Below are 18,799 nucleotides of genomic sequence, written 5' to 3'. Positions count from 1 at the left end.
ACGTCGGCGGAAGGGGCGGGGCAGCGACGCGGCGATGCTGCTGTGGCGGCGCTTGGCGGCCGCGGCCCCGCGGCGGCTCTCGGCGGCCGCGCCGACACAGGGACCGGCCCCGGGGCAGACGCCGGGGCAGACGCCGGGTAAGGCGCGGGGGGTGCAGAGCCGCCGGCCGGGGGTGGCCGCGGGGTTCCCGCGGGGGCCTGACGGCGGCTCCTCACCCCCCCGCCGTCTCCTTCCCCTCAGGGCGAAACGGCGATGGCGGCGGAGCCCTACGGCCACTCTACATGGACGTCCAGGCCACCACCCCCATGGTAAGGGCCACCGCGGCCTCCGGGGCCGCCCAGAGGGCAGCGGTGTGGAGGGGAAGGGGAGGGACACACGGCGTGTTTGTGCCCGCTGTCCCGGCCGTGCCGTGGGCCCGGCGCCGGCATTTCGCGTCAGCTGGAACGACCGACGCTGCCGCTCGAGGCCCAGCGACTCGGGGTCATCCCCTAAAGGGCCACCGCGTCGGAACCGGGCCGTGCCGCGCCGGCTCGTCCCAGCCCCGGCGGCTCTGGGGGGGCAGGAGCGGCATCAAGGGCCCAGTGGCCACAGGAGAGCCGGGAGAGTCTGCGTGAGGGGCTCCCTTTGACCCGGGGAGAGCCGCTGTTGCAATCTCACTGGTGTCACACAATCACAGAATGGTGGAGGTTGGAGGGGACGTTTAGATCTCCTCCAGCCCAACCCCATGCTAAAGCAGGTTCCCCTCCATCAAGGGCACAGGAACGTGTCCAGGTGGGGTTGGAAACCTCCCGAGAAGGAGCCTCCACACCCTCCCTGGGCAGCCTGGGCCAGGGCTCCCTCACCTCAGCACCAAAGGAGTTTCTTTTCCTGTTCCATAGGAACTTTCTGTGTTCCAGCTTGTGTCTGTTACCCCTTCTCCTGATGCTGAACACTACAGAAAAGTATGTGATCCCATCCTGCTGGTACCCACCCTTTAGATACTTCTAAGTGTTGCTGACGTCTCCCCTCAGGCTTCTCTTCCCCAGGCTGAACAGCCCCAGGTCTCACAACCTTTCCTTTTTGCACACATGTTCCATCCCCTCAGCATCGTGGTTGCCCTGCACTGGCCTCTCTCCATCAGTTCCCTGTCTCTCTGAAACTGGGGAGCCCAAAAGTAGAAGTGATCTGAAACACTTCAATGGCACTTCCTAATCTCAACAGTAGTAGTGGCCTGGAGGTCAGGAATACTGTCAAGGCACTTGGTCCTGTAAAGCTGACAGCTGTTCTCCAGGAGCCCACACCACAGGCACGTTTTCAGGCAACTTAGTAACACAACATGTGATTAGTTTAAAAGGAATAACATACACTGCACAATTGAACTGCACTGCACTAACAATTGAAGGTAAATTGTTAAAACCAATGAGATGTGCAATTCTCTTCATCCCATGGGTTGTTTTGTTTGCTTTGAGCACTGGGTGTTTGACTGTGCCCCAGGGTGTGCAGGAGCTCAGGGCCTGCCTCCCTTCTGCAGGGAGGGGATCTGCCCATCTGCCTTAAAGCCTTCAGAGCTGGATGTTCCTGCAGGGCAGCAGGAAATTCATTGAACCAAAATGCCTCTCTGATTTTTCCTGACTTTTTAAGACTGTGTATTTCATCTGTTCAGAAAATCCTGCTCATCTGTGATGCTCTTGGTGCAGATGGAGGTTGTGTGTGAGGACACAGAGTACAACTGTCAGATACTCATGTTTGCTGGAGGCTATGTTGTATATAATATGGAATAAACTCAGGTATTTGAGACCTGGCCTCACATAAACCAAGATGTTGGAGTGGAAATGCATCAAGAAGAGTGTGGGCAACAGGCTGAGGGAGGTTCTGCTCCCCCTTTGCTCTGCTCTGCCCTGGTGAGGCCTCATCTGGAGTCCTGTGTCCAGTTCTGGGCTCCCCAGCTGCAGACGGACAGGGAACTGCTGGAGAGAGGCCAGTGCAGAGACACCAAGATGCTCAGGGGACTGGAGCATCTGCCTTATGAGGAAAGGCTGCGGGACCTGGGGCTGTTCAGCCTGGAGGAGACTGAGAGGGGAGCTCATTAATAGTGACAAATATCTCACTGGTGGGTGTCAGGAGGTTGGGGGCAGCACTTTTTTCGATGGTATCTAGCAACAGGACAAGGGCTGATGGGATGAAGCTGGAACACAAACAGTTCCAGTTAAACATAAGGACAAACTGTTTCCCTGTTTCAGTGAGGGAGCCCTGGCCCAGGCTGCCCAGGGAGAGTGTGGAGGCTCCTCTCTGGAGGTTTCCAAACCCACCTGGACACGTTCCTGTGTGACCTGATCTAGGGGAACTTGCTTTAGCAGGAGTGTTGGGCTGGATGATCTCTAAAGGTCCCTTCCAACACCACCATGCTGTGATTCTATGAAATGCTGCTTTAAAGTGAAAGACTGAAAGAGGGCAGATTTAGATGAGACATGAGGAAGGAACTCCTCCTTGAGAAGCTGGTGAGTCTCTGGCACTGACTGCCCAGAGAGGTTGTGGCTGGGAGTGTGCCAGGGCAGGTTGGACATGGCTCTGAGCAATATCCTGTAGTGGAAGGTGTGGCTGCCCATGGCAGGGGACCTGGAACACTGTGATCTTTAAGGTTCCCTCCAACCCAAACCATTCCATGGTAAGGGACAGAGGGAGGTGGAGGGTATAGAGAGGACAGAGATGCTTTTCCCTCATGTTTTCTAAGGCAAGGTGGCTTGTGTCCCCTAGGATCCCAGAGTGCTGGACAGCATGCTGCCCTACCTGACATCCTACTATGGCAACCCCCACTCCAGGACCCACGCCTACGGCTGGGAGAGCGAGGCTGCCATGGAGAGGGCCCGGCGGGTGAGTCTCGGTCTCTCTGCAGGCACACTGCTTTTCCTGCTGCCCAGCAAGCCTAGGGGCACAGCAACCTGAAAGGCAACCTGAAGACTTGTAGTTGGTTGGTTGGGTAGTTCTCTGTGGACTGGATTTTGCAGCTTCCTCTTTGTTTAGCTACATTTATGGCAAGGAAAAATAGTGAGATGAGAGTGTCTGAAATGGCAGAAGCCCGGGCTTTAGGCAAAGGTGCCTCAGCAGTTTTGGGTTCCTGAGGTCTCACTTCGTATTTTATCCTTCTCCTGATTTTAGGTATGGGTCTCTACATTTTTTCTTTAATGAATCAGTACTCAGTGCTTGTCTACCTGACATTTCATACTCCTTTAGGACAAGCTGATGCTTAATGACTCCTGCTAATGACTCTGTTCCTGACGTACTGTGTTAATGCAGAGATTTAGACTGTGGTACCTGTAGCATTGCTTTGTTAGATACCAGCTGTGATCCCTTTGAGGCTCAGGGGAATAGTCTTGAAAACATTTTGCATGTGTTTTGCTCTGCTGAAGTCATTATGTTTAATCTTACCCAACCAAATCTGTGTTTCCTTTTAACCAGCAAGTTGCAGATTTGATAGGAGCCGATCCAAGGGAAATTATATTTACCAGTGGTGCAACTGAATCAAATAATATGGCAATTAAGGTAAAAGTTTTACACTGATAATGACTTACTGGGTTAAAATGATGCTCTTAAGAACTGTATGTGTATTTCAACAGCTAAAATGTTAATATGTTGGCCTAGTTAGCAAGTATTTGCATACCCCTGGATTTACTCCCTGCAGGTTCCTGGAGGAACTCCTGGGATGTGTTGGTGCCCAGGACATGGTTTTGAGGACAGAGTATGATACTCAGTGTTTATCTTCCATACACCAACACAATCTTTCCTCTTACATAATCAAAATCCTCATCATGAAGTACAGTGGAGATGCTGGTTACAGACTTTTTTGTTCTTTTCCCAGACTAGATGGTGTTTTAACCTTCAGGATGTGGTTGCTCAGAGTTCTCCTTGTGTTTGACTCCACTGCAAATGTGTTTAAAAACATCTTTACGTTACTAGTGTCTAGAGCTTCTATCAGTTCACTTTCTCACAGGCCTCCTGGAAAGCAGGATGCTTTGGCAAGTGAGTGCAGGTGGAAATACGTGGCGAGTGACGTGTCAGTACCTTTTAGGTTCATCACTTTGAGGCAAACAGGGAAGATGCAAATGAATTGTATCTAAATAGTAATTTCTTGTTTCTGATCACTTTGTGTGAAACTTGCTTTCTTTGGTGATGTAATGGCAAACTTCTTGTTCGTGGATTGTGCCTGACAGGGTGTTGCAAGGTTCTATAAATCCAGAAAGAAGCACATCATCACCACACAAACAGAGCACAAGTGTGTGTTGGATTCCTGCCGCTCTCTGGAGACAGAAGGGTTCCAGGTCACCTATCTACCTGTCAAAAAAAATGGGCTTATAGATTTGAGGGTAAGTTTTTTACTGACGGGAACACAGCAACAGGACTGGGGGTAACAGATAGAATCTGAAACACAAGAAGTGGGAGCCCTGGCCCAGGCTGCCCAGGGAGGGTGTGGAGGCTCCTTCTTGGGAGGTTTCCAACCCCACCTGGACACGTTCCTGTGCCCCCTGATTGGGCTGGAGGAGCTCTGCAGGGCCCTTCCCACCCCCAGCATCCTGGGATTTTGTGAAAACAACAGGTTTTTGCTTCAAACATGCTCAAGAGCACCTTGTGTCCTTCTGATGATACAGAGGAAAGGATGATAAGTATCACAGGGTAGAATCAGAGTCACAGCCAAATGTGTCACAGCTGGAGAAGGAGTTTCTGTTCTGTCTGGTGCTTTAGAATTTTCTTCAACCAAAATGTCCATCTCTCATCCCTTTGTTCACCTGCTGCCATTCAGCACGTGACAGGATGGAGGAGCTTTGATACAGGAGTTAGTGGTGAAGTTTCCTGACCAGAGCTACACAAGGCACCAGACAGTGATTACAGTGGTCCATGAACTAACATTCTGCATGTACTGGCTGCAGTGTAGAAGTTGTATGTGCTTATTTCATCCTTTGTGTCCTGTAATACAGGACAGCATCAACTTACTTTCTGGACCCATTTGTTTCTGGCTTGGAGAGATGTTGTGTGTATGTGGTGGGGCAGAGGGATAAGGCCTGGGGGTACAGGAGTATACCACTACAGGTTAATGAATGAACTCTTAGGGAGTAGTGTAGGGGAAAGGGACCTGGAGGTCTTGGTGGGCAGCAGGATGAGCCTGAGCCAGCAGCATGCCCTCATGGCCAAGAAGGCCTTTGGCATCCTGGGGTGGATTAGAAGAGCTGTGGACAGTAGGTCAGAGAGGTTCTGCTCCCCCTGTACTCTGCCCTCCTGAGACCACATCTGGGATATTGTGTCTAGTTCTGGGCCCCTCAGTTCCAGAAGGACATGGAGCTGCTGAAGAGAGTTCAGTGCAGGGCCACAGAGATGCTGAAGGGAGTGGAGCAGCTCCCTTGTGATGAAAGGCTGAGGGAGCTGGGGCTCTGTAGCTTGGAGGAGTCTGAGGAGTGACCGCAGTGATGTTCACAAATCCATCAAGGGTGGGTGTGAGGAGGCTGGAGCCAGGCTGTGCTCAGTGATGGCCAATGACAGGACAAGGGGCAACAGGCACAAGCTGGAACAGAAGAGGTTCCAAAGAAACACAAGGGAAAGCTTCTTCCCTGTTGAGGTGAGGGAGCACAGGGAGGGGTTGCCCAGATGGGCTGTGGAGTCTCCTTCTCTGGGGACATTCAACCCCAGCTGGATGAGTTCCTGTGTGACCTAGGTGGTCCTGCTGTGGCAGGGGAGTTGCACTGGATGAGCTTTTGAGTTCCCTTCCAGCCCTTGAGACTCTGTGATTCTGTGTTAGTCATGTTCTCTGAGAACTTTGCTGGTATTGCAGGACACTTGCTGGTTTGCGGTACAGTTCCCTTTCAGCCAATCTCACTCTGTCTAGATGTGGCTTGAGTTCGTTTGTGGGTGGTTGATTCATTCAAGAACACAGTTCAGGGGAATGTGTCAGACATGGCAGAAGCCTGTTCTGACTTGACTTGATGAAGTCAGGTGGTGTGGTGCATACCAAGGTCAGGAGATGCAGCAATGCAATTGATCCTGCTCCTCCTCCTACAGGAATTTCATGCTCACATGGGTCAGTGCTCTCACCAGGACTGCTGCCAGCTAGTTAAGGGGCTGGTGGTTAAGATTTGCTGGCAAATGGAAGGTGTGCACAGGAACCTTGCTTCTGCTGGTACTCACAACTTCTGTCTGTTTGAATGTTTCCCCAGGACCTGGAGGCTGCGTTCCAGCCAGACACAAGTTTGGTTTCTGTAATGACTGTGAATAATGAAATCGGAGTGAAGCAGCCCATTGGTGATATTGGTAAGTGCACCATGGCTTCCAGAGCCCAACCACAGACTAGTGCCACTTCTGCTTCATTTCACTTAGTGTTTTCATAGCCAAGTGCTACTGATGCAGGAAATGAGGTCTGGTATTGTTAAAGAGTCAATAATGACACTGTCCCGAATTAAAGCTTGTTTGGAGAGGCAAATGGGGATGAAATTTGGTGCGTTTACTGTTGCAGCAGTTCCAGCCTCATGGTACAGATCAGCTGCAGTGTTTGTAGTTTCCTTCTGAATTGCATCATGCATGAAAAAAAATGCACAGAATGAGTGGTGTGCTGGAGTTACTGTGTTGTGATGGTTTAGGGAGGACATGGGGTGTTTAAAAGGAGGAATGTGCAGACTCTGGGATGGCAGGGGATGGCTGGCACCACACTGACACCCCTGCCTCCCACTGTTGCCATATGCAGTCATGGAGCATTGGTTCGGAGGTCAAAAGGCTGCTGAAGAGCCAGATTTCTGGCACAGGAGGGAGGGGAGAGAGAGAGCCAGGCTCTGAATAGGCAGAGGGCAAGACAGGGACCTGAGAGCAGCCTGGCAAAGCAGGGTGAGGGAGAGCTGGACAACCTGGGTCATCAGAGCAGGCAGTGAGTGGGTGGCCCACATGGTGGTTCCTTGATAGCATCTCCTGCAACACTGACAAAACATTCCCCCTTCCACCTCCTTCCCCTTCATGTTCCAGGTGCCCTTTCTTAAGTTGTTTGAGTTTTTAGACAGTTTCTAGGCTTTGAGCCCTGTCCTACAGTCCATGCTGCATGCTTCTGGAGGGCATTGTTTGCCCAGGCTGTGGCAGGCACCTCCTCCTGTCCTGCACCTCATTTGTCTCTTCCTTATTGGATGCTTTAAAAAAAACCCAATGGTGATGCCCCAAGCAGCATTTTCCCCAAAGCTCTTCAAGATTGTGATTCTTGCTCTTCAAGACTGATTCTTAAGTGACAAGTAATTGACCACCAGTGAGTTGCTTATAGGCCTGAGGACTCTGTTTTCCTCCTGTGCTTAAGTTATCAAGGCCATTACTGTTGTACCTTCCTTCAGTGCCAGAGAGAGCTGGCACCAGGCTCTGGCTCCCACGGTAAGTTCTCAGAACACTTGGAGAGGGGTCTCACAGGCCAGGCTGGGGCCCTCCAGGCCCCCAGCACAACATCTCCTGTGGAAGGTCAGACTGCCCTTGTGCAGAGGAGTGCCTGGGATGCAGCTCTGCTGGGTACAGATTCTGTGGAAGCTGAGTTGTGAGGTTTTTGATGACAAAAATAAGTAACACTTGCTTTCCCTGCCTGTGGACATCGTGTGATGCTGTTCCGTAGTGGATTTTGGCTCTGGATGCAAAAATACTGATGACAGGGTTGAGGGGGCATGTGTGAGAAGATTTGGGAAACTGAGTATGGTAGAAGTTGGAAAATGAAGGAAATGGGATAAAAATAGTTGGGAAGTAAAAACTTGAAAGCCAGATTGTGCTGGGCTGGTGCTGGGGGGGGAAAGAGAAAAAGAAGAATCTAATTTAGTTGAGCCATGGAGCCCTCTGTGTGGGGAAACTTGCTTGGCCTTGCAGCCAGTTGTACTTAAACTGGCAGCTGTGGGTTTGGAAACAACCTCACTTGTTAACAACAGAAGACTTTTTATCTTCTCAGCTGAAGAGATTCACCAGAGCCTTACCTTGCAGACCTGCCTAAACCTGTGCCCAGCTGGGCATCAGCTGGAATGGGTCCTGTGCAGCTTTAGACACTTCACTGTAAGAGAAAAGTGACAGCAGTCATTGCTTTCTTTGCCACCTCAGAGCTGATCTGTGCTATAAACTGATGCTGTAGATTGTTGGACTCCTTGGAATGCTACTGATGAGATAAGGTGGATTTTGTTGCTTCTGTGTCTGTGTTACAGGTGAGATCTGCCGAGAGCGGAAGGTTTTCTTCCACACAGATGCTGCACAAGCCATTGGTAAAATTCCTGTGGATGTCAACAACATGAAAATTGATCTCATGAGCATCAGTGGCCATAAAATTTATGGGCCTAAAGGTACTTACTAAAGTGCTTCTCTAGAGAACTGTTGTTTCTGTGTCTACCTTAAGGTGACTACCCAAGGTGTGAAATCAAACCTCTCAGTCACTGTGACTGTTCCTTAGACTGCACAAAGCTCTTCTAAGCTTGGTGTTGGACTGATGATGGAGTAAGTGCAGGCACTGCTGTCAGGCTTGAGGCTGTGGTAAGGAGGTCTCCAGTGCTGATGGGTTGTGAGGTTGCTCCAATGAGGGAACCAGCAGTATCTTGCAGCTCTGGGAGCACTGGCTGTTCAGGGCCCATCTGCTCAGTGGGAAGCAGCATCAATGCTGACGTGGTTGAAATGAAATGACTGGGTTACAGGGCAAAGTTTAGAGCCAAGCCTAACTTACAATGAGGAGATCAAAAGGTGACTGGAAAGTTTAAATTAGTGATTTTTGGTTGTGTTTTACATCCAGTGAGTGGATTCCTGCCCCCAGCCACCATTTTGCATCTTGTTTGCAGTTTGGGGTTTGAGATCCAGCCCTGGATTTTGTAGCTGACTCCCAAACAGTACAAGTTCAGCTGTTACCAGTCAGAGCCCATTCGGTTTTGAACACTTGATGTAGACAGACACCCATCAGATTTGCTGCTCTCTTTTTCTGTACAAGCTCTGTTGAGAGCTAAAGATATGTCTCTGGATGAGGACTAAGTTTTCAACCAATAACTTTGGGCAGATGACAGGCACAAATTGTCAGAACTTCCTTTGACAAGAAGCTGGAGCCTGCTGCCTGCTGTGCTGACAGGCACTTGTTAGCTATGCCCAGGCACATGAACCATGGAAGTCAGCTTTCTAGGTGAGGAGACTGGAGAGTGACACTGGCCAGCTGTCAAAACTACCTCATCTGAACCTGCCCCCTGGAAAGTGGGGCCACTGATGAGTCTCCCTAATGAGAAGAAAGGGAAGGGATTCCTGGGACTAGTTCTGGCCTGGTGATACTGGAAAGGAGTTTTCAAGCTTTCAGTTGGAAGTCAATAAGGAAACAGCAAAGAATAAAATATCTGGGTTTAAAAACTGTGGTGCAAAGGACTGAACTTTAGCTGTGAGGAGGAAAGCACTGAGTCCTTAGGTGGCTGAAGCACACTGGCAGAACCTGAGCTTCTCCTATGGTGGAGGCTCTGGGAGCCTGAATGAAGAACAACAGGAGTGGTGGGAACAAGCACCATTTCCTAGGAAAGATTACACTTCTGTGTGTGTTCACTGCATTTTTCTTCTGTGAGGTGTTTGCTGTGGAAATAAGGGACGTTTCCAAACCTTGGAGTCCCTTTTCATGATGTCAGAGCTGTGGGTGTAGACTGGAGCAGCTTTCCCTTGTTCCCAAGGTGTTGGGGCCATCTACGTTCGCCGTCGGCCGCGCGTCAGGCTGGAGCCCCTGCAGAGTGGAGGAGGCCAGGAGAGAGGGCTGCGCTCTGGGACTGTGCCCACTCCGTTGGCAGTAGGGCTGGGGGCAGCATGTGAAGTGGCACAGCAGGAGATGGAGGTATGTGGGAGAAAGTCCTGCAATCCAAGCAATAACAGGAGAGAGGCCTTAGATTCCTCAAGACTTTCCTTGTCCATGGGCCTGAATTAAATTGGATTCTCCTGTTGTAACATTGTCACTGTTTTGAGATATTCAAGGATGTTTTGGGGTAAGTGCAAGTTGATTTTGAGCATTCTGAAGTTTCTTTTGTAGTGATTTGAGTCATGGTTTTCTACAAAAAGCTTACAGTTGGAGTGAAATATGGCTTTAAGTGGTTTTACTCCCCTCTCCATTCTGCACACACGTATGAGCAGCATCTCTGAAGTGGGGAAAATCATGCTTATGGGATGTATATTGAAAAAGAAGAAGGACTTCCTAGCCCATTGTCATACCCCTTAAGTGCATGTCACTTCAAGTTTTTACTGCAGCTTTGCAATTAAGATGAATTTGGGTTTTTTCCTAGCTTGGCCAATTAAAGCTGATCTGGTGTCTGAGCCCCTGTGTGCTGCCATTTCTGTTTGTGGGCACCAATGCATTCCGTAGAGCTGGAACCTAAAGCTTCTTTACTTTAGTGCCAGTGGGATGCATCAGAAGCCAGGTACCTGCACACAGAGGATGGGGCTTCTTCCTGGGGGACAGGCAGAGATCTGCTGTTGGCACTGGGATGTGGAGGCCTTGTGAGAGGATGCAGAGCCTGAATTCTGCACGAGCCTCAGATCTGGGTTCTCCTTCTTTCCTGGCAGAGTTTTAGCATTTCCAAAACCAACTGATGTTTGAGAGAGCCTTGTTTTCTTCCAAAGCTTTTTCAGAGCTGTAAACAAGCTTGAATCATGTGTGCATGTCTGGCTGTGTGTGTGCCATGGCTGCTGCCAGACCTTACTGCTTTTTTAGTGTGAGTGAGCTCGTTTTTCAGTCTGGAGCCAGGTGCTGCCTGTGGGCACTGCTCACGGCCCATCACGTGTTGTAAAAGCTGAGCTCATGGGAATTTACCAGTCCCTGTCCTTATGGAGTGCAGCTTGAGAGCTTATTTCCTCTGGAAATAAGGGGCACTGCCCATAACAGATGGCCTTTATAGAGCTGCAAAGTGCATCATCTTGCACATCACTTGTCTTGGAGACACAAAGAACTTGGTGTCAGTTTGGCAACCTATATATATAGATCACAGAATCACAGAGTCTCAAGGGCTGGAAGGGAACTCAAAAGCTCATCCAGTGCAACCCCCCTGCCACAGCAGGACCACCTAGAGTAGGGCACACAGGAACTCATCCAGCTGGGGTTGAATGTCCCCAGAGAAGGAGCCTCCACAGCCCATCTGGGCAACCCCTCCCTGTGCTCCCTCACCTCAGCAGGGAAGAAGTTTGTCCCTGTGTCTCTTTGTCACCTCTTCTGTTCCAGCTTGTTCCTGTTGCCCCTTGTCCTGTCCCTGGCCATCCCTGAGCACAGCCTGGCTCCAGCCTCCTCACACCCACCCTTGATGGATTTGTGACATGAATGAGGTCACCCCTCAGTCTCCTCCAAGCTGCAGAGCCCCAGCTCCCTCAGCCTTTCATCACAAGGGAGCTGCTCCACTCCCTTCAGCATCTCTGTGGCCCTGTGCTGAACTCTCTCCAGCAGCTCCCTGTGCTTCTGGAACTGAGGGGCCCAGAACTAGACACAATATCCCAGATGTGGTCTCAGGAGGGCAGAGTAGAGGGGGAGCAGAACCTCTCTGAGGCCCACAGCCCTTCTCATACAGCCCAGGATGCCATTGGCTTTCTTGGCCATGAGGGCACGTTGCTGGCTCAGGCTCATCCTGCTGCCCACCAAGACCCCCAGATCCCTTTCCCCTACACTGCTCTCTAAGAGTTCATTCCCCTACCTCTGCTGCTACCTGGTATATATTCTTTCCCAGTCACAAGACTGCACTTGCCCTTGTCGAAGTTGAGAATAGTTCTATGGGGTGTTTGTGAAGGCTGACCTAGCTTGGACCAAACTGGTGATTCTCTTGTAGAACAGTCTCTAGAGTAGCCAAAGTCTGACAGCTTCTTGTTACGTTTCAGATGTGTTCTTTCCCTGGTCTAACCAAACCCAGGTACTTCAGTCTGGTCGTGGCTGGTGGCACATTTGCTTGTGGCCAGACTGTACACTGCTGCTGACTTTGGTCTCCTCTGGTTTCTTTGCTAGTATGACCATAAGCGGATCTCCCAGCTGGCAGAGAGACTGGTTACAAAAATCATGAGCCAAGTTCCTGATGTGGTTATGAATGGAGACAGAGAGCATCGCTATCCAGGTAACCAGAGCAGAATCCAGCTGGCTCCTCAGTGCTCACAGCCACCACCAAATCCTGCACTGGAGCCACACACCATGCAGGGGCTGCCCTGGGGAGCAGGACTTGCACTGGAGCCACACACCCTGCAGGGGCTGCCCTGGGGAGCAGGACTTTCACTAGAGCCACACACCATGCAGGGGCTGCCCTGGGGAGCAGGACTTGCACTGGAGCCACACACCATGCAGGGGCTGCCCTGGGGAGCAGGACTTTCACTAGAGCCACACACCATGCAGGGGCTGCCCTGGGGAGCAGGACTTGCACTGGAGCCACACACCCTGCAGGGGCTGCCCTGGGGAGCAGGACTTTCACTAGAGCCACACACCATGCAGGGGCTGCCCTGGGGAGCAGGACTTGCACTGGAGCCACACACCATGCAGGGGCTGCCCTGGGGAGCAGGACTTGCACTGGAGCCACACACCCTGCAGGGGCTGCCCTGGGGAGCAGGACTTGCACTGGAGCCACACACCATGCAGGGGCTGCCCTGGGGAGCAGGACTTGCACTGGAGCCACACACCCTGCAGGGGCTGCCCTGGGGAGCAGGACTTGCACTGGAGCCACACACCCTGCAGGGGCTGCCCTGGGGAGCAGGACTTGCACTGGAGCCACACACCATGCAGGGGCTGCCCTGGGGAGCAGGACTTGCACTGGAGCCACACACCCTGCAGGGGCTGCCCTGGGGAGCAGGACTTGCACTGGAGCCACACACCATGCAGGGGCTGCCCTGGGGAGCAGGACTTGCACTGGAGCCACACACCATGCAGGGGCTGCCCTGGGGAGCAGGACTTGCACTGGAGCCACACACCCTGCAGGGGCTGCCCTGGGGAGCAGGATTTACCCTCTGGTTCAGGTCATTGATTGATTTCATTTTTTTGTACACAGGATGCGTCAATTTATCTTTTGCTTATGTGGAAGGGGAGAGTCTTCTGATGGCTCTGAAAGACGTGGCTCTGTCTTCAGGAAGGTAGGTAGAATGTGTACTCTGCAGAGAAAAGAATATCTGCTGCTGGAGGCCCAAACTAAGGAGTGGTCCCACCGTGCCCTGGGTCTGCGTGTTTGGGTAATGAGTCAGCCTGGTGTTAATTGCATTCTAAGATGGTGTTTCTCTGAAGAGGCACATTTCAAATGAAGGTCAAATTTGTTCATCCTGACAGCAAAAAGAAAAAAGCCCAACAAACCACAAAAAAAACCACCCCCAAACAAAAGCTGAAAAGCTACCTGGAAGTGCCTGGCTGCCAGCCTCTCAGACTGGTGACCTGGGCAGTGCCAGTGACACTCCCTGAAGGCTCCCAGCACTTAAAGCCTTCAGTGGGATTTCAGACACCTGGCAGATCCTAACTAGAGCCTGGCACGGCTGAACAAACACCTGAGTTAATTCAGCTCACAGTGCCAGTGTTTAATGCAGAAGCAGAAAGGAAATGGAATGTGCTTTTCTGGAGCTCTGTTACTCTACAGGAGTAGCAAGTAATATCTCTGTTACTGAGGCAGGCTTGGTACTTAGAGTGAAGTAAATAGAGTGTCAAGGTATCTTCCTGTCCTCATCTTTGAGAATAAAGTGATCAGCATACCTTAATTAGCAATATGATGGTACCATGAACAGGAAGAACAGGTCTCCACCTGACTGCCTCTGAAGCAGAACACTTCTTCCATTTGAAAACCTCTCTGAGGCTCTGCTCTGTGCCCCAGAACTGTAAACAGCTCTGCCCTGTGCTGCCTGTTGCTGCCTGTAACAATTAACAGCATGGAACCAGCTTTGCCTCCTGCTTCAAGATGGGAGTTCTCATGACTAGAGATAACTAGATCGTCTCGCTCTCCATTCCTCTGTGTGCTGTTGTTCATTTCTTTGTTCTGCTGCCAAACAGTGGCACGTGAAATCTATCACCATTTTCTTTTACTGCTCCTGGTGCTGTGTTACCTGGCTGCATGTTTTACTGCTCCTGGTGCTGTGTTACCTGGCTGCATGTTTTACTGCTCCTGGTGCTGTGTTACCTGGCTGCATGTTTTACTGCTCCTGGTGCTGTGTAACCTGGCTGCATGTTTTACTGCTCCTGGTGCTGTGTAACCTGGCTGCATGTTTTACTGCTCCTGGTGCTGTGTAACCTGGCTGCATGTTTTACTGCTCCTGGTGCTGTGTTACCCTCTCTGGCTACTACTGACTTGGCTCCTTTGTCTTTTTTTTTCATGGCTTTCACTTCAGCTACCTCTTGGTCTGCATTCCTGCTGCTTCTGTTTGGCATTGTGTTTATTCTTACTGCACTACTTGTCTTCTGTCTTCTTACTTCATGCTCCTAATTTATTACCCTCCTTCTCCTCTATTGCCTGCCTCATCCATCCTTCTTCAGCAAGAGGAATACTGCTGTGCTAGCTGTCGTGGGTTATCATATAGAGTTGTAGTAATGTTAAATCATGTCTCTTAGTGACCTGTTCTTTGTTGGAGGAGATTAGTGAAGTGTTACTTCAGTGTAGCATCTGCATAGGAACAAAGGTTTGAGCTTTGCTTGCCTTCCCTTTCCCCAGTGCCTGTACATCAGCTTCTCTGGAGCCTTCCTATGTTCTGCGGGCCATTGGAACAGACGAAGACTTGGCTCACTCCTCTATAAGGTGTGTGCTGTGCTGTTCCCTAATGCTTCCAAATCTTTTCTGTGAAAAGCAGATGGATTTGTTCCACCCCTCCCTGTGCACGTGGTTCTAGCCCTGAACAGTGTTGTTTTGGTTTAGGTTTGGCATTGGTCGTTTCACGACAGAAGAAGAAGTGGATTACACAGTGCAGAAGTGCATCCAGCACGTGAAGAGGCTGAGGGAAATGAGGTGAGCCAGCTGCTTCCTTGCCTGTGGAAATCTTTTGAAGAGTTAGATATAGTTTAAAGTAATTGCTTGCTTGGTAAATCTGTTCATGTGTCTTAACAGAGTTGCCAGAGTGAGGAGTGGGCCTGATCTTAACAACAGGGACAAGTTTTAAGGACAGACCTGATAACAAACTTTCTCCTGGGTCCTGCCTGTGTCAAGATGGGAATACAAGTAGGGCAGGCACATAGGGCATGTCTAGAAGTTTCTAAGCCAGAGGAGGTGTTACTGAGTTTCTGTGTCAATAAGCTGCTGTATTTCAGTGAAGCTGAAAGAATTCTGTCTCAGTGGGACAGTGTCAAATGTGAGGGCTCAGCCTCCAGGAGACACCATGTCGCTGTTTAAGGCCAAGTGGCAAGGAAGCACCACTCATTCACGCTTCCAGCTTCCAGCATGGTGGGAAGGGGGGAGGGAACCAGGGCCTTGGGGATCGAGACAAGAACAGGGAGGCTTCCTGGGCAAAACAGACATTGCTGCTTCATTTTGGGAGGAAAACAAGATCAGTTTAATCCACCACCAACTAGAAACACGGCAGACAGCAAAACCAGAGTAGAATGATGAAGAAATAAAACCAGCCCTTCAAGCCCTCCTACCATCCCTCCCTTGTTCCTGGGCTCAGCTCCCTGCTCCTGATTTCTCTTCCTCCTCTGCCCTCAGCAGCACAGGGGACCAGGGAAGGAGGGTTGCACTTAGTTCCTCTCAGATAGTCTCTTGCTGCCCCTTCCCTCCTCAGGGGAGAAGGACACCTCACATCCCTCCCCTGCTCCAGGGCAGGTCTCTCACGCAGCACATGGTCCATGAGGAACTTCTCCAGTGTGAGTCCTTCTGCAGTGCTGCAGCTCTCCATGGACTGTGGATCTCCCAGGGCCTCCCCCTCAGAGCTGGGCCCCTCAGGGCTCACCCACCCTTCTGCTGTGGGATCCTCTCAGCCCCACCACTGCCCTGCATGGGTCAGGGGACACCCCCTCCCTCACTGTGGGGTGCAGAGGGTCTGTGCTCTGGCTCTCTCCTCCCTCGCTGACCTTGGGGCCTGCATGGTTATTTCTCCTTCCACCACCTCCAGCTCCTCTTCTGGCTGCTCAAACAGTGACCACAGAGGTGCCCAGAGGTAGGCCCAACTTAAAATCTGGGTGAAATTCTGAGCAACTTCTTACAGGGGCCACAACTCTGCAGCCTCTCTCCTGCCACCAGCAATGGCTCCACATGAACCCAACAAGGTACACAAGTACCTTCTGCACATGGTGGGAGCAGGAGGAGGTGGAGCACTTGCCCTCTCACCTCTTGTCTTTTGGGCTGAGAACACAATTGAGAGATGATGGTCTGAAGCTCATCAGGCTGCAGCAGGGGAAGATAGGTAGAGATGTGTCTCCTCATTTCTTGTGTAGTTGCTGAAATGCTCTGTGTGGATGTTGCTGATACTGTCCTCTGCAGTTCAGGTAGCCTTGATTTTGATTGTTTTTCGCTCTCCTTTCTTTACAGCCCCCTCTGGGAAATGGTGCAGGATGGAATTGACCTCAAAAGTATTAAATGGACTCAGCACTGAGAAAACTCTGCTCTCCATGGGCTAATTGTGGATGAAAATGCATTTTCTGTACATTCCTGAACAAATTACGTAGCACTTCTGGTTTTTGACACTTGCAGTTTGACTGGAAAAACACCCTTTGTGATTGCAAAGTCTAACAAGCCAAAACCAAACCTAAGCTTTATGCTGGAACAAGGCAGGATGATGTAACACCCAGAAATTTATGCTAAAACATAATCTATTGAGAAATGTGTTTGCTAATAAGGGAACGAAATGGGTGTGTTGCTGCAGGGCCCTTAGGGAAGGCTTTGTGTCAGGATGGGACACCCTGGGGCTCCTCAGAGGCCTTGGGCTGGGACAAATCCTGACAGGAACAAGTTTGGCATTTCTAGAGAAAAGGGATGCCTCAGGGTGGTGATGTGCCTTCACAGATGAGCTGTATGTGCAGTTAAGGACAACTATTTTTTCTGAAACTGAGTATTTTTGTTTGTTTTGCCTTGGTTTTATCTTTTTTTTGGGTGATGCTTGTACAGACTAGTGTGCATTCATCCAAAGGATCCTTCTGTGCTATAGAGTTTGACACAATGATGCACTTTTCTGTCACCTCCATTGTGCTTTTTTTTCATGTAGTTTTTTGCAAGTAAGGGAAGAGAACTTGAAGGGCTGGGGAGGGGACAGGCAGAGCGTGTCCACTTCAGCTGCAGGGAGGAACAGGTGTGGTTGGGAGAGGAGATCAAGTGCAATATCTGACTGCAGACTGGGAATTTGTTGTCATTTTGGGCTTCTTTCCTTCCCTTGTGATGAGTCTTTTGCTCTTTCTCAGTTTCCCTCTGCCACTTCAGGAGTGTTGCCCAGTGGAGCCTGGCTGTTTTGTCTGGAGATAACCTGTTGCTCTGGGGTTCTCTCTGTGTGACTGTACTTCTGCCGACCTAGAGGCTCACATGGGGATCCACACTCTGCAGAAGCTGAGGGAAACGTCTGGTAAAAAGGGTTTGAGGAGATAAATTCACGTTGGTGTTTTTCCTTTCTTACCTTTGTTGATCAGTAGGACACTTGACCCTGTGTTTTAAGTGCCTTTGTGGCAGTTGCCCAAGCAGCCAGCTCTCAGTTTGGTGTCTCTGACTGACGGCTACTGTGTAACATGCCCTGCAGACAGAACAGGATGGGACCTGCCTGGGGACCAGCTGTGTCGTGGAAAAACTGAAGCTCCATCTCTCCAGACAGGTTGTGTCACAGAAGCTTCTGGGTTTTTTTGTTGTTGTTACCAAGGTCAAGATTTGGTTGGTTGTAATGCAAAGCTAATCCTCAGTTGTTCTGTTTGAAATGATTAGCTTTAGCAGATTTAATATCGTAGGGCTAGCACCTTGTATTTCATCAGCATGTTTTGAAAGCTGCCGTGTGCACCAGCAGGTTTCAGAGATGTGTGTGCCCTGTGTCCTCCTTGGGCCAGAAATGTTTTCTGGACAGTGATAACAGCATGTTTTAGAACTGTATGTTTATGAAATTGTTCTTTGTGTTTCATGGATGATAAAAAAATATAGATAAGACTCAGACTTGGCTGCTTTTAGTCTGTTTGGATTCACCTCTCTGGCTGAACAATGCTGCAAAATAAAGTTGCTAAATTACAGCCTTTCAGTAGAGAACAGAGAAGGATAAACTCTGTTCTCTTTGAACACTGCCAGAAGCTCTTTCTGTTATGAAGTTGACATCTGACTTTTGGTGAGTCATTTTCTCAAACTCAATGCCTGATCTGAGCAGAAACTCAATGGCTGATTAAGATTCTCAGACTCATTGCCTGGGGAAAGAGAGCCCCAAATAGTGAGGATTCTGACCACCTCTTATGTGCCAAGGTTTAAAATTCTCCATGGAAAGCTTTGGGAAGCTCACATTGTCAATAACTGTTTGAAAATGCTCATAGGGGAAGCTGGGGAAAAAAGTTGTAATGGAGTGACTTTTCCCTGTGCCAGAAGGAAGGAATAATTCCTGTGTGAGTGATCTAGGGGAACCTGCTTAGCAGGGGGTTGCACTGGATGAGCTCTAAAGGTCCCTTCCAACCCCCACCATTGTGTGATTCTGCAATGCCAAGGCTGAGCATGGAGTTGTGCCCCTCTCTGCAGTTCAATTGTTTTGCATGGGGAAGTAAATTTCTTTGAGAGAAGAATATTTACCGAGGGAGCTGTGGGGTGTTTTTTGTGGTTAATTACAGCCATCTGCAGAGCTTAAAATCAGTGGTACGAGGTGGGGATACCAGGAAGGGGAGGATTTAGTTGTCAACATTTTGCAGGTGTTATAACACTTGAACCAGTGTGGCAAATAGGAATGAAGTGCAAGATGCTCATGTAAC

The 18,799-nt window shown here is 50.2% G+C and overlaps 1 protein-coding gene across 1 annotated transcript; it reads left to right on the top strand.

Moving 5' to 3' along the window:
* The first annotated feature begins 18 nt into the window (after positions 1–18).
* NFS1 (NFS1 cysteine desulfurase) lies at positions 19–18,012 on the top strand. The gene is made up of 13 exons (XM_062009043.1): positions 19–137; positions 241–308; positions 2,734–2,850; positions 3,436–3,519; positions 4,188–4,340; positions 6,180–6,273; positions 8,169–8,303; positions 9,648–9,805; positions 11,948–12,053; positions 12,972–13,053; positions 14,607–14,690; positions 14,808–14,897; positions 16,413–18,012. The coding sequence occupies exons 1-13, from the start codon at positions 35–37 to the stop codon at positions 16,474–16,476; spliced, it is 1,338 nt and encodes a 445-aa protein (XP_061865027.1). The 5' UTR covers positions 19–34; the 3' UTR covers positions 16,477–18,012.
* The last annotated feature ends 787 nt before the right edge of the window (positions 18,013–18,799 follow it).

Source organism: Colius striatus, chromosome 16 (genome assembly GCF_028858725.1).
Source record: "Colius striatus isolate bColStr4 chromosome 16, bColStr4.1.hap1, whole genome shotgun sequence".
Classification (NCBI taxonomy): Eukaryota; Metazoa; Chordata; class Aves; order Coliiformes; family Coliidae; genus Colius; species Colius striatus.
The sequence above is the reverse complement of the archived record's forward strand: the minus strand, read 5'-3'. Positions and strand labels throughout refer to the sequence as shown.